This window comes from Aplidium turbinatum, chromosome 18, assembly GCF_918807975.1.
Source record: "Aplidium turbinatum chromosome 18, kaAplTurb1.1, whole genome shotgun sequence".
Classification (NCBI taxonomy): Eukaryota; Metazoa; Chordata; class Ascidiacea; order Aplousobranchia; family Polyclinidae; genus Aplidium; species Aplidium turbinatum.
Genome location: NC_137489.1, coordinates 19,124,078 through 19,139,068, shown reverse-complemented (window position 1 = coordinate 19,139,068; position 14,991 = coordinate 19,124,078). Strand labels below are relative to the sequence as shown.

At 44.0% G+C, this 14,991-nt stretch overlaps 1 protein-coding gene across 1 annotated transcript in view; it reads left to right on the top strand.

The window, feature by feature from the left end:
* LOC145787259 (serine-protein kinase ATM-like) overlaps window positions 1-14,485 on the top strand; it is a 37,441-nt gene extending 22,956 nt beyond the window's left edge. The window contains exons 26-52 of the mRNA XM_082598972.1: window positions 257-390; window positions 667-747; window positions 1,327-1,391; window positions 1,523-1,607; window positions 2,403-2,441; window positions 2,573-2,665; window positions 2,906-3,096; window positions 3,259-3,348; window positions 3,474-3,664; window positions 3,768-3,863; window positions 4,221-4,373; window positions 4,607-4,826; window positions 4,962-5,129; window positions 5,334-5,447; window positions 5,900-6,009; window positions 6,125-6,274; window positions 8,129-8,297; window positions 9,527-9,625; window positions 9,701-9,806; window positions 10,337-10,674; window positions 10,750-10,911; window positions 11,032-11,231; window positions 11,312-11,436; window positions 12,218-12,332; window positions 12,853-12,979; window positions 13,471-13,520; window positions 14,173-14,485. Of these exons, the coding sequence (XP_082455098.1) occupies window positions 257-390; window positions 667-747; window positions 1,327-1,391; window positions 1,523-1,607; window positions 2,403-2,441; window positions 2,573-2,665; window positions 2,906-3,096; window positions 3,259-3,348; window positions 3,474-3,664; window positions 3,768-3,863; window positions 4,221-4,373; window positions 4,607-4,826; window positions 4,962-5,129; window positions 5,334-5,447; window positions 5,900-6,009; window positions 6,125-6,274; window positions 8,129-8,297; window positions 9,527-9,625; window positions 9,701-9,806; window positions 10,337-10,674; window positions 10,750-10,911; window positions 11,032-11,231; window positions 11,312-11,436; window positions 12,218-12,332; window positions 12,853-12,979; window positions 13,471-13,520; window positions 14,173-14,350 (3,649 nt within the window). The 3' untranslated portion in view covers window positions 14,351-14,485. The remainder of the gene's footprint in view (window positions 1-256; window positions 391-666; window positions 748-1,326; window positions 1,392-1,522; window positions 1,608-2,402; window positions 2,442-2,572; window positions 2,666-2,905; window positions 3,097-3,258; window positions 3,349-3,473; window positions 3,665-3,767; window positions 3,864-4,220; window positions 4,374-4,606; window positions 4,827-4,961; window positions 5,130-5,333; window positions 5,448-5,899; window positions 6,010-6,124; window positions 6,275-8,128; window positions 8,298-9,526; window positions 9,626-9,700; window positions 9,807-10,336; window positions 10,675-10,749; window positions 10,912-11,031; window positions 11,232-11,311; window positions 11,437-12,217; window positions 12,333-12,852; window positions 12,980-13,470; window positions 13,521-14,172) is intronic.
* Window positions 14,486-14,991: the final 506 nt, after the last annotated feature.

Sequence of the window (14,991 nt, the reverse complement as noted above, 5' to 3'; positions counted from 1 at the left end):
CTCACTGACGACCGACGTAGAACATTAAAACATTGTGTGTGTATTAATGATTGTTACATTTTGCCTCTTATTATAAAAACAATTGAAATCTGTTGCGGCGTTGTTTTGATTGGTGTTGTGCCGATAAGCTGTAAGTTTGTGCTGTAGCGCATACACACCGGTGGTTCGCATCCCTACGTCACAAAGAAACGATGGTTGTTGTGTAGACGCACCGGTTACTTGCCGTATCAAATTAATATCCTGCTGACCCTTCCAGGTTGTCCGGCCGGCTGTGTCGAGAGATATTTCCATTGTTGTGCAAGGAACTAATGAAGACGAATGCAAAGATGCAGATGTTTGTATCCGATCAAATCAACTCCTTCCTCGCGTCTGCCGTCAATAAAGTCGATGGTGCGTGACGGTGCTATCTCAGCGCCCCCTTGTGGACGTTGATAGCTTTACAACCAACTCTCAATAAACGTGGCGGTTTAAAAAACGAAGTTATCCTAAAGAAGTTATTGTTAATGACACATCGAAAATCTCCATGAAATGGCCATGTGGTTAGTCACAATTGTTCAGGAATATTTGATTGCACGTTGCTGAGCAAGGTTATGGCAAAGGTGACGAAATAAATCACTTGTGACATGGAGCGATTCAGTGCTAACCAATGTTTCCTGCTATGTGCAGGAGACGCTGGTTCCAACCCCAACAGGGACTCTCTTCTGTGCGTGCTCCGAGTGGTTGAATATCTACGTCGGGAGGGTCAAGGTAAGCTTGCTAGCATTGTCGTTCAGAGGTTAAATTAAAAAAAGAACCTTTCAACCCAACTCCAAGGAAATGATACGACCATTACCACTGATTTAAATGTGGTCAAACTGTTGCGATGTAAACTACAAAAATTCCAAATTTAATCCCCAGTGAAGCATGTTAACTGTTAATAAGGGGCTTTCAACTTTTTAGTTAAAATTACAAATCTATTGACGTTAAAGACACTAACAGCACAAGCGTTCTGAAGGAATTTCGCCACTGAATGCAAAGCCAATGCAATTAAGAAATGCTGCTTAAGTTTTGAGCTAATGGGCTAATGCTCATCAAATAGTTTGGTTTTAACCGTTGTTGGAAATTGACTTTAACATGATGCTTTTCATCAAATTGTACCGAAAATTACGAGAATTGTGTTTTCGAAATTCTGCTACTTCTAATTGGCATATTGGCATCTCCATTGCTTTGTCGTGGTGACATCAGTCAATGGTGGACCTTCCCGCGTTTCCCACTGTCGCGCAAAAATAGGGGGTATTTTCCTGGTCCCGCCAAAGGCATTGAACCTGAACCTCATTCTTGTTACAGGTTTAGCTTGTCAGTCGAAGCGGAAGGTTGCTAAGAGACAAGCCACTCCGGTTACCCCTGTAGAGGTCAGTTGGCTCTATTTGAGAACTTTCGTTGGATCATACGTTTCCATAGCACATACGTCATGTTATCGAATGCTACCGTCACCATGCGGTTGATCATTGTGTGACCGAACAAACCACCGTTTGCGTTGCAGGGCGTGGATTATCTGTCGGCGGCGAAAGTGGCGCTCACCTGCGGCGATCCGCATGCGGCGCTGCTCTACGCCGAGCTATGGACAGGTAGGTGTGAATGTGTGACATCATCATGAGTGATGTCATCCGAGTCTGTCTATATTGGGCATCTAACGTTTCGTCCATGAACTATCAGCCCCCACCTGTGGGGCCGCTTTGACTGGAATATTTTAAATATCATGCTTTTCCATCTTTCAATATCCCCATATTATAACATCACCAAGCAGTGGCACACAGTGATGGGTTGTCACAGACATACTTGATCCCACCACACCAACAACCATCGATTGGCACACCAACACCGTCTCAATCCTGGCAAGGTTTGATACATAGATCTGCCTGAAACAAAGAGGTTACTTATAGTCCATTGCGCTTCAACGCACAATTTCTTGTTCGAATGTTGTCTTGATTTTGGTTCCTAGAACAATAATTGCAATTCCGTTTTGCTGTGAGCTTGAAACTAAAATCTATCTCACAAAGCACATCACAATTCGACGAATTATCGCCTTATCAGCTTTCCAGATGTTCAGAGCAAAACATGAGAACGGCATTTCGTTTGGACATCAAATTCCTTTCCTTCGTGTCATTTCGATTTATTTTATGGAGGAAAATTCGTTTCATTGAATGTGGGCTTGTTGCTTTACAACTCTACTTTTTGTTCAAAGTTTGTTTTCTTGTTTTGAGGATAAATATTGCGTACCAATACGTCACAGCACTAAGCACATGCCTTCAAAGCAAAACCCGTTATCGCGGCCACCCCGCTGAGGCGACCACGTGAATGCCACGTCATAGGTGGTCGGGTAAGCGGGGGTTCTACTATAACATAATTGTGGATGTTTTCAGATGCATTTGAAGAAAATTTCTTCCAATCATTGAAAGCAGGTAAGTTAAAATAACGTTGAATGTCTAAATGTCTCTTTTGTATTCAGTCAAGCACATTCAGTTTTGAGTGAGATACTTCTTCAGTTAATTGCTGAGTCATCATATTGATGCATCGTAATGCTTTCGTGTAGGTGACGTCATCAGCTCGTTGAAGGACCTGGCAGAGGGCCGATGGTTGCGTACCAAGACCGCCTTCCACACTCTGCAAGCAGGCGGGCCACAAGGTGAGCGTACGGTGGTTGTATATGCATGGTTCAATAATGCGGGGAGGGTATGTGTGAAAGTCGTTTGATCTGTGTTTCCGCTGCAATGTTGCACAGACGGTGGCCTTAATAAGAATCGTTCAGTAGCCGGTTATTGTTATGTATCTCTCAATCTTTGTTTGTCCATGATTGATATTGAATTTGTGTTTGTTTGTTGACCTCATAATCTCTTAGTAAGTGACCCGATTATTCGACACGCAGGATTGGAGGCGTGTCGTGTCATCAACTCGTCATATGACGTCATGAACGAGGTGGATAGCCTCCGGGGCTGCTATGGACTCTCATCATTCCAGCTCTCTTCACTAGCCACACTCGGAGTCAAAGAGGAGAGATGGATGGATGCTCTCAAAGTCCACGACCTGAGGATGACCATGGAAGGCAATGGACAGCCTGTGAGTAAAATTTCATTGCTATCATCACCCGCTGTTTGTCAAGTCCCTGCAGGAATAATCGCGTGGCACTTCCGATGACCTGTGGGGCGACACCGCTTGTGCGCCACCATGTAGTTGAATTACAAGTCCCACCTTGCTTATCGTTTGTTGTGTACCCCCCAGAGCGATGTGGTGGAGAGCCTACAGCAGTGCGGTCTACGTCACGTTGGATCCGTCTATGCCGCGAATGTGAAGGAAGATCTTCCCAACCAAGTAGGTCACCTTGCTTCAGACTTAAGTTATAAACGTCATGCGCTTGACTTCTTGTGTGCCAATCTCTCACTATTTTGCACTCACGTTGGTGTGGTTGGCTTGTGACTCCCGATCTTGCTTTCCAGGCATTAGCAGAGCTGCAGTATAACGCCGCTTGGCGGTCCGGGATGTGGGACTCCGATTTATTCCTTTCTCATCCTCCCCACTTGGAAGAAGGATTTAATCAAATATTTTTCAATATCCTCTCATCCATTAATGACCAGCATCCTGATAACTTCCAGTCATCTTGTGCCTCTTTGCAACGAATCTGCATCCAGTAAGTTGATAAAAATATTTTCCCACTCATTTGTCAACTACTTCGCATTCCTCAGCCTTACTACCAGGGCCGGTGTCTGTTAGATGTTGAACTTTATTTTCAGGTCACTTGGATGTCCCAACAAACTCGTTGATCATAAGCTATCCCACCACGTCATAACCCGTCTGCAGTGCCTCAACGAAGCGCAGCAAGTGGCCAGGCAAGTAATGAACAGGGTTACGCTTTGTTTATGCGCCCGCACAGTAAGGGAAATATTGTCTAGTCACCACAGCATTTGCTTAACACAGGGAGACATCTGTCAGGTTACAGTACGTCACTCATCTCCATTGATGATCAAATCTGATGCTGCAACGCTTAGTCAATCTAAATTCTAAAGCTAATTATAAAAAGAAACAATACAATGCAGAAACTCCACTCGTGATCTTACAAGTACACTTTCACAAACTATCCGAACCTCATGGCGCCTAAGAAATAAAATCAATGATGTATCAGTTCATTTCACTTGTACTGGGATCGTATGCCTTGCTCATGTTTGCCGTTTCCTTTTTCCCCTTAGATTATTAGAAGATAAATCCGTAACTAAAATTGATGACGTCATCAAGAGGTGGCCTAACTACGATTGTGATGACGTTGCAATCCAATACAACTACGATGACGTCAATCTAGTGATGTGTTCACGAAGGTCATTGTTACGTATAGTGGCGGACAGGTACGAATATGAGAGGGGAGGACATGCCATGTTGTTGCTCTGATAGCTCTGTTGGTTTAGGCTGCGTAACCGAAAGTTGTTAACATGTGTGACGCTAGTTCGACTCCCGGCGAGGGAAATTGAGCAAAGTACTCAGGACATGCACGGAAAGTAGGAATAGTTAACTGGAAACATTGTTGCAACTGGAAATGAAAATGTTCAACCTTATCGGTTAATGTTACTGTCGCTTGCAGATATTGCGGCACTGCTGACGAAGTGGAGGCCAGACATTTGCTTTCCTGTGTTCATGTCGCTACTCAGTACGGCCGGCTACAAGATGCGCAGCAGCTTATTGCGCAATTACAACTCGTCATCACCCGCATGGAACGATGTGGAAATCCGCAACAGATTCTCATGGATTGGTGGCGCTGCAGAGCAGAGTTTGAGCAAATTTTGCTTCTTTGGGGCCACAAGGTGACGTAAGAGTGCCTATGACGTTGCTATCTCCCACCTGTCAGTCACTGTGGTGGAGACCGCACTGTGGTGGAGACCGCACTCCGATTGACGATATCATCAAAAACTCCTCATTGTATTTTTGTTCTCTTTCAGGAGGAGGCGTTTGCTCTCACAGCCTTGCGCGATCTTCTCAATCGTTTCACATCGGAAGGAAGGACTTGCGAGATGCTACGTGCGGAGATGATGCGCAGAGCCGGAAGTTGGATGGAGGAGTCCAAGTATGAAGGTCCGGACATGATCCTGAACAACTTCCTGAGGCCAGTGAGTCAGAGTGGGCCGTTTTGCGAAAGACTAAAACTAATCGAAGGATGTAGGCTGCTCTTTCAAGAGTGTCGTGTGGTTGATAATACTATGACATCACTTTTACATCATACATGACCTGTAGTGGCATTATGACAACGGACCGATATGGTTTGTAGAGATTAGAAATCCTGGTTATCGCTTGATGCTATGTCACTAATGCAGTCCACAGAGATCGCTGAGAATCTCTATTCGAACCGGTGTGACGATGACGCACTGCATCAGCTGGTGAGGAGCCAGTACACACTCGCTAAGTTTGCCGATCTTCAATATCAAGAGGTAACACAAGATCTTGCATTCGATCAGCAAACCTGCCAGTGGTTAAATTTCGATATCTTTATGTTGTTATTGCGCTGTTGCTTGTTTGGTTTTAGTGGTATGGTTGTAGATGGTATGGGCGCAACATCATGTGGTTGTAGATGGTATGGGCGCAACATCATGTTTGTACAATGCCAGGATCACCCTACTTGTCCGTCAGACACCACAAATTATTGGCCATGCTCGGTGGGCACAGATCAACTGTAATCGTTGCCGTAACCGGGCTTCACAATATGTTCGCATTATGTAGCGCAGGGTGTCTTGTGCCTTTATTTCGCGACCCCATTTTAGAAATCAATTTTATGCGCTCCCTTGATTATGCGCCGCTGTTAGCCCACACGGCAACAACCTCAGCGCTCAGAAGTTATTGTTTTTACTTTGTAGTTTGACCGCGCTAACCATTGTGTGCTCAGGTCCTCGGCTACCAGCAGTCCAGTGAATACATGCGCAAGCGCAATCTGGCGACTGCCCCTAAGAAGGAACTCGAATCGATGCAGATGGCCGGGAAACTGCCATCCAAGAAGTAAGCTCTTCTGTGTGTTCCTCACGATCAGTAGCGTGTTTTTGTTTGATGTTGTCGTTTTGGAATCAATAAGCAATGGTGTTCAGTGATGGTTCATGGTAGTCATGCTGCTCAGGACACAGACGATAATCGAGAAAAACATCCGACTGGATCGACAGGAGCTGAGTGATGTGGAGGAGAGAGCATTGTCCTTCCTCTTGTCATCGGTGGAGAGCTACATGCGATGTCTGCAGTTGTCGGATGACCACGACCTTTTATTACACAGGTTGTATCTGATAATCGCAAGACAACAATTTTTGTTTATCTGTCATATTCAGTGTTTCTATATGTCGTTGGGGTGCTGATGCCGAATTTGATGCTAGTTTTTGTCTAGTGCCAATGGTTGGACGATATTTGCAAAGACGTTTTCACTGATATTTGAAAATTAGTCAAAAGATTGAGATTATAATTTTCTTAGTGCGGTTCAATATCACACAATCTGCTCAAATCATTTATTATTCCATTTCATGACTGGCTAGATGATGGTAAAAAGCTACAAACTTGCAACGTGGAAATTTTCAACAGGTGATAGGTTAACATTTTGGCTGTTTGCAACTGGCCACATTTTTGGAGAGTTGGGCCAGTGACAAGTCTTTGTTATTTATATCATAGTTAGCCGTTGAAGATAGTGACTAGTGGAGTTTGTAGTGCGCAGTTAATAGAGTTAGCATGTTTTAGGTGGTTTAATTTGGTAAAAAAAAGTAGAAAAGCAAATGAATCGCCTCTGTGACCCAAGCTGGATGGTTTAAACTACTAAATTGCACATTCTGCTCAAATAAAAGATCGGAAATCTGTGAAAATATTGCTGGACTTGACACAATACAAGAACCACAATTGCGACGTGTGTGAAGATTTTAAAATGATTGATTTCTTGTTGGGTTGGCAAGGCGGCTATACCAAACATTCTTGTTTCCTTTAATTTTGGAATAAAAGAGCAGCACTACTTGATAAAAGACTGGTAAGTATGTAAGTAAGCAAAGAACTCACCCCAGTCTTCCACAATGTCAAAACCTTCACTTATAAAACTTGGGCTTGCTAAACAGTTGTAAGAGCATTTGGGTCCAGCAAGTTTGTGTCTTTGAACACATTCGCTCAATGTTTCCAAACCTTTCTGGAGCTAAAGTATAAGGGGCATTTGTTTGGCCCCGAATACGAAAAATGTTGAATCAATGACTGCTTTGGAAAAAAAGTGCATAGCAAGCTTTTCAAATAAAAGTGAAAGGATTTCTTGGTAACTATAGAAAAGAAGACCACGTTATGGTCGTGTCAAATTTGATTGAAAGCTACCAAAAGCCTGGATGCCGCATGCTCTTATTGCACTATTTGCATTCTCATTTGGAATTTTTCCGCGATAACTTGGGCCATGTAAGCGAGGAGCATGGTGAACAGTTTCATCAAGACATTTCAGTAATAAAAAAACATTACCAAGGGAGGTGGGACGAAGTCTTGATAGGAGATTACATTTGGAGTTTGGTGCGGGAGGTTGACAATATACAAATTACAAACGAATCACTCTGTCCAATGTGCATTTTTGGTTAAATGTCCATACTTTTTGTCTTACTATGTTTGTATTGTGTTTTACTAAATGTGGTACGCAATTGTTACGCCATGCAAGAGCTATACCATGATTTCATGAAATTATAATTTGTGACAGAACTATTGACATCACAAAAATTTTAATGCCATTTTTGAAATCAGCGACCCAGAAAACATACAAAAACTCTTTAATATTATGATAAACACAATTTTTCCAAAAAATTGTTGTCCAGTGCAATGTGACTGGTTGAAATGAACGTTTGTTCATGCTAGCTTGATTCATGCGTTTTAAATGCAGTTCTATTGACATAGTTGTTAACTTTACAAACTATGCTTTTGTTTTACCGCACCATTCCACCATACTTTGGCGCCCAGGTAGAGTTTCGAGGCACAATTAGGTAACCTTGCTGCGCAACCAGCCAGCCCATCACGTTGCTGTTGTGAGTGAGCGGATAACAGTGTACTTAGAAATATACGGAAGTCCATTAAGATTAAAGATGGCGTCTAGGTGGGTCGCCACTAATGTCTTCCTTGTTCATTGCAGGGTGTGCGCTCTGTGGTTCGAAAATCACTTTGTGTCGTCAGTTACCGACGTGATACGCGACGGTTACGCGCGAGTTCCATCGTACAAGTTTATCCCAGTCACCTATCAGCTATGTGCGAGGTTGTCCGACCATGGGGAGTACAAGGAATACCAATCCACTTTAAAGCAGGTGGGTGTGAATTAGAAGTGTACACTGTTTTCCAGAGACGGCGTGTTGACTGTTGAAGTATTTAGGAGCCGGAGTTGGGGCGAAAACGGGAGTCAGATTCGAGCCGGAAACTGATTTTTTGCCAGTTGATATTTTTAACGTACAAATATTTACTGTGTACTTGGCATAGTTGTTATTTTTGTTTACTTCTATAGTTTTATTTTCCAGACAGTCATTTTTTTTTATTTCAAAATATGTTTTTTTTTCATAACATGGGATAGGGAAGGCATAAAATATAGTATAAAAAATCCGATTGTGGTTTATGGTTTGCGTTTGGAGTCGAAGTGGAGTTTGAAGTAAATATTTTCAAAATATTTGGAGCAGGAGTGGATGTGGAGTCACAGACTTTGGAATGGAGCAGGTGTCCAGAAAACCTGATTCCATACACCTCTGGAGTGCAATCACTGTGCAATTGTGCATTCATATCACGCAATGTCGGTAGATCTACTTCAACGTCGTTGCCTTCAGCTGCTTGTTGCATCAACCTGGAATGATTGTTGCAAGTTTTATGGGCAGCAGGAAGATGAATTAAAAGCTTTTGAAATATCATTGTGACTTCATAGGTGATGCATGATGCAAGAACTTGTGCAATTGACAACATGAAGAGAACGAAAGCGAGCGAGTTCAAACGAAGTCATCTCAAATAGAGGACGTCAAATCGTTGTTCTAAGGTGAACAAATCACTGACTGATGGTTCTTCCATTACAGCGGAAGCCACACACGAATATAGTTGGGACTGTTTTTACTGTTGCTTCAAACAACCTACCGATACGAAACAGCAATTCCCTTGCAAAGTTTAAGTCAGTTATTCACGCGACATTATGTTCTAAATGTTTGTCAGCTGCGTAAAGCTTGGGTTCATATCAGTCCCATGTTGAAACCCCAGCCCTGTTGGTTTCATGGATTACCTGGCAATGAGGAACTAGGAAGATCAAGCAAGGATTGTTCAATGTTGCCGTACGCGCTTAAGTGAAATTACTCATCGCAACCCAACTAGTAGAAACTACAAACTGTCGAGATTGAACGGGTCGGCTCTTACTCCAGTGATTCTAAGCTTTTAGAAATATGAGAAACTTCTTGGTTGAAGCTTCCGACGAATTTGATTCTATCAATGAAACACATTCGTGTGTGCAAATGCTGCTGACGTAGTACGGAAAATGATGTCATTGAATAGGATTATGACGTTGCAGGTGATTGCTCGAGTTGCTATGGAACATCCATTCCACATCCTCCCCATCATTTTGGCGCTCACCAGCTCAGAGAACGACACTCAAGGAGGATCTGATAAGGTGAGGTACCTGTGGTGGCCGCCATTGATGGATGTGACCGTACATAAAACTCACAAGATGTTGATTTATTTTCAGATGAAATCGAAGCGTTCGACCGAGCTGCGCTCCATACTACAAACAGTGCGAGCGAAGAAGCGTCGATTGGTGGCGAGCACTGAAGCACTCATGGATGCTTACATAGGTGGGTATCGTAATGTTGGTTGGTTGGCGCTCTCTTCATCCAATTGCATAACGCACAGAAACATCATGTGCAACATTTGGGGTCTTAAACCTTTTCTACTCAACATTTTAAAAAACCCTTTTGACAGTCTCTTCATATGCTCTATGAATCCTCCGAGCAGTCCGATATTGGTGACCTAGGTATCAAAACACATCGAATAACCAACAAGTTAGCAACTAATAAAAAACCAAGTATGGCTCTGTTGGAAGTGAGCGACCAAGCAAAACTTGCATGAGAGAGATGGCAGTTTTTTTAAAGTGGCGTCCTCAAGATGAATTGAGACTTATTTTTGGACTACTCAGTGAACATCTCTTTTCTGATGTTTAGCCCCGTTAGCTCCCAAACTTGTAATGTGGAGGAACTACGTCACTGCTTTTTAAGCTCCTCGTAATGTGCTGTACAAGAAAAGTAAAATAAACGTTTGTTGTTCATTCCTGCCCCGATGCTTGCTTGTGACGTCATTTGCCTCACCTTGTTTATATTCATTGTAGAACTTGCAAATTTCGACGCGAGTTCTTGGAAGAATCGTCCTATGACGCCCATCTCCTTCCCCCGCAACATCGCGATGTCGCGATACTGCGAGAAGTCTCGCGCATGCGCTGAGCTGGCAAGTACTGTGATCCCGACCGCTGAGGTACCTCTCGACAAATCCCTGCGCTATGACCACAATTCCGGTCTGGTCATGTTCTCTCATTTCAAGCCTCACTTTATGACGTGTGGAGGGATCAACCTGCCCAAGGTGGTCGTGGCTGTGGGATCCGATGGAAGAGAGAAAAAGCATCTTGTGAAAGGAAGAGATGATCTGCGGCAGGATGCTGTCATGCAGCAGGTTCTCATTGTTCCTTTTCCTGATTGTCGAAAGAGATATTTTCATCACTTTCATTTGTCGCTTGCTATTGGACAGGTATTTGAAATGGTCAACATGCTCCTGCGCAAGCACTACAGAAGCGGTCGACTGCGCGTGCGTCTCTACAAAGTGGTACCTCTCTCGCAGCAGAGTGGTCTGGTGGAATGGTGCACCGGAACCATCCCTATCGGTAACTACTTGGTGGGGAATCCTAACAACGTGAGTCGGTCATCTGCAGTTTTGTTGTCGTCATCTGTGCATTGATGAGGTTCCATTTCAAAGTTACAAGCTGACAGTTCGAAGTCAGGCATCAACTTCGATTGGAACTTTATTGTCCAGGGAATCCCTGGTGCGCATGCGCGGTATCGGCCCAATGACATGTCTGTGATCTCCTGCCGCAAAGCAATGATCAGTGTGGCACAACACAACTTCGACGCCAAGCTACGGAAGTTCACTGCGATATGTTCCAATTTCCAGCCTGTATTCCGCCATTTCTTTACAGAGAAGTACACCGCAGCAGAGGAATGGTATACCTGCAGGTTGGTGTGTGATTATTATTTGCTTGCAGGCAAATACATTGCGCAAAGTAGCCCTACATATTGAGTCTTATTTGTCCCAGGCGATCGTACACAGAGAGCGTCGCGGTATCTTCCATGGTGGGATACTTGGTTGGACTTGGAGACCGGCATGTTCAAAACATCCTCATGGACTGTCAGACCGGCGAACTTATTCACATCGATCTTGGTACTTTACTATAATTGCAATCATAATTCCGGTTGACCTAAGAGAGTCGTAATGCGGTGTTAGCTTTACCAGCATACCTTTCACCATGATCTGCCTACTCACCTTTATGAAATTGGTTTAATTGTTGATGAAAATAGAACTGTTTGAGCGGGAACGTGTTGCTTTTCTAGTACTTCTAGATACTTTGACCTGGGTATGGTCACCGAGTTTGACGTTTGGTACAATTTCATTCACTAGGTGCCGCTGACTGGCAATATGTAGCTGAAGTGTGTTGTTCAGCCGCACACCCCGAGAGTCGAACCATCATTACTTACTGCGGTTATTGGCTAAGGCGGTTTGTGCTGTGGCTGTTACAAAACCGTGATATGCGTGGTTATGACAGCAACCTGCGAGCGTTACTGGGGGTGCTATTACGCAAAATTGAATGAATTTAGCTTAGAGCTTTTTATATTTTTATAGTGCTCTAAGGGACAAACCTTCTATGGAGTGAGGCAACTCTTTGACGTAATTCTGGTGCACAGATTATGGTGGCCCGTATACTGGTAGTTGGTTTGCTTAGTCCTGTCTCATGTTGCAAGTAATGATGTGTGTTAGTGAGGCGAGGTGAAGACGAAAATGCATCTTGGCTGCAATGGCTGAGCTTGTAATATACCAGGGGTGGCCAAACTTTTTTCACGCTGGAGATACGCTACACGGTTTACCAGTCGTGGTTCAGGCACCCCTGGTTTGCCCTGTGAGTGTTGTCAATAGTACTTGTGACGTGTCTCGTGTGCACTTCCAGGTGTCGCCTTTGAACAAGGCAGGTGCCTCCCCACTCCTGAAACCGTTCCGTTTCGGTTGAGTCGTGATGTGGTAGATGGGATGGGATGCACTGGAGTAGAGGGATTATTTCGGAGGTGAGTACAAGTTGCGTATCAGCAGAAAGAAGTCAGAATTTAAGTTGAGAAAAAGTCTTCAAATCTTCTGTTGAAAACCCCGATATTTTTCAGTGCCATGCTCGAGATAAGTTAGTACCAGTAGACCGCGTGCTTCTGTGGGATTCTTGGTACATTGCAGCGAACCAAAAAGTTTATAAACTGCAAACACTTACAGCTGAGATGGTTTTAAATTTCCAAAAGAAATGTTAAAGTGATTGCAAAATTTTGCAAATTATTCCTTCTCACGGAAAATTGGGCTTGATCGGCATGAGTCCAGATGAGACACGCATCAAGAGTGATGCAAGATTAACATAGATGCACCACGTTCTAACGTCCCATCCTGTGGGCTGAAATGCAATTCTTCTTGCTGGAAGAGTTTTTGTGGTGGAAGCGTAACTTCTAGCACAAAGGGATGTTTGACTTCAACTGCTTTGGAGTGGTTTCGAGGTGGCGGCGTTCATACGTGAAACAAGTTCTCATCATTTTGCTTTATTTGTAGCTGTTGCGAACAGACCATGGAGGTTCTCAGGGCGTCCTATGATGTCATAATGCCTATTGTGGAAGTTCTTCTCTATGACCCCCTTCACGACTGGAGTCTCCCTCCCTCTAAGGTTTCCCACATCCAGGTAGGACCCGCCTGGCATATGGCGACTGGTTTGAGTTGTTTGTTGAATTAGCTTTGAATAGAGATGCACCAGCCCCTGCAAGCGTTGCCTAGCTGCTAGGTTGGGACACCAGGTTTCATTTGTGTTATTTGGTTGTGTGCAGTGGTGGGAGAGTGGTGCGTGCGAACTTGTTTTTGGAATTATAATGGCCTCTGTGAACTATTTGTCAGCATACCTATACCGGGCCCATATGGCATGCTGTTGTAGTGAGAGGGCCTTTTATTTACTTATTTGAATTCCTGTGGTTTAGCCTTGCGATCCACACTGCAGGTTCTAGCTCATAAGGTGAGATGTCGCCAAAAGTGATTGCTTCAAATTGTTCTTCAGTAATGAACTGAATGATCGGTCACTGAAGCCTGCTGCGTTACTCTAAGGGACAAGGTTACTCTAAGTTACTCACAACGCTAAGGTTACTCTAAGTTACTCACGTCATGTTAATTATGATTCAACAGAAGCCTCCTGGTATGAGCCACGCGGCGATGATGGACGATCCACTTGCCAGGTGAGTACCTTGTCAATTCGTTTCTTAAACATACTTGAGTTTGCAAGCATAGCCAGCACCATACTCTGGCGTCAGTAAGCTTAGTTATCACCAGATTTTATCAGACAGGACTGAGTAAATATATTGAGGGAATTTCTGCCTGATCTGCATTGCTGAAAAAGTCAGTTGTGCCGCATTGATTAAAGTTGGAAATCAAGTAAATGCCCCATCCATTATACTCTACCTAAACCACCTTGCGATAGCTGCTTTTAAATCGGATGCCTGGTGGACAGCCGAAGTCAGTATATCGTGGCTTTAATGTTAGGCCTACAACTATTTATGGATTTTTGTTTTTTATAACTGTTGGAGCTATGAGAATTTCATCCCAAACCTCAGGCTACAGTCACAATCCTGTGCTGATGCGCCATGTATCTCTGTATATTTGTATGGACCGTTACACATATCGATTTGTCGTGTTGTAGTCTCGTCTACGATGTTTTTAAGCAACGTCACAAGAACCGCATTGTAGGCCTACCAGTCCAGCGTATCCATCTAAGGGGAATCCCTCACCGCATACTTGGCTACTTATGTCTATCCATGCAGTCCATTGGGATAGGGGACCATGATCAGACCAGGCCACTAATGCTAACTAACCTATCGCCACTTTCCACAGGCGCGATGACACTAACAAGGTGGCCGAGAGAGCTCTGCTAAGACTCAAGGAGAAGCTGCGAGGGTTGGAACTCGGTTCTGTCGTCGGTGTCAAGGGGCAAGTCAACCTCCTCATCCAGCAGGCCACTGACCCTGCTAGATTGTGCCGACTGTTTGCGGGGTGGCAACCGTATTTATGACAACCTTCTCCCCTGCTACGATCGGACTTCAATGGAGGTTTGCGTACACCTGTTGGTAGCCAAGCAGTATCACCTTCACGGATACGTCATACCTCGACCAAGATGTCCATCCCCGATTGAGCGTAAAAAAATTCTTCGTAACGAACATGGTCGGGTAATTTTATAACGTCTTTTGTATCGCTATTAAATCCTAAATTTTATTTGGTTGGATTGTACGCTTTGAAGGCTCCATTATGTCGACATCATCGTGTGCATTGCCAACGTGCGCGGTCAAGCAACCATCTACTTCCATGGGTTGAATTGAGTACAAGCTAGCCTGCCGGTGGCTTGTGAGCACTGTACAGCGGTTACGTTGCTCCGATAGCATCAAGATTTGGAAGGGATCTCGTTCGGTTTGACGTAAGAACCTTCGTTCCCCCCTTACCAGTGATCAGTCCATTGCCAGTATTTCAACTTGAAGTGGCACCTCTGATCAACAACGCACATCAGGATGCGGCTTAGAGCTTGTTATTGCTGCGGAACGACACCAACGATCTCGCTATGCGACGATCATCAAATACACATGAACTTTATCATGACCCATTGTGTGTTTGCAACAAGCCCACGATGGATCAAAACAAAGTTGGACAGCCAGGCAGCAA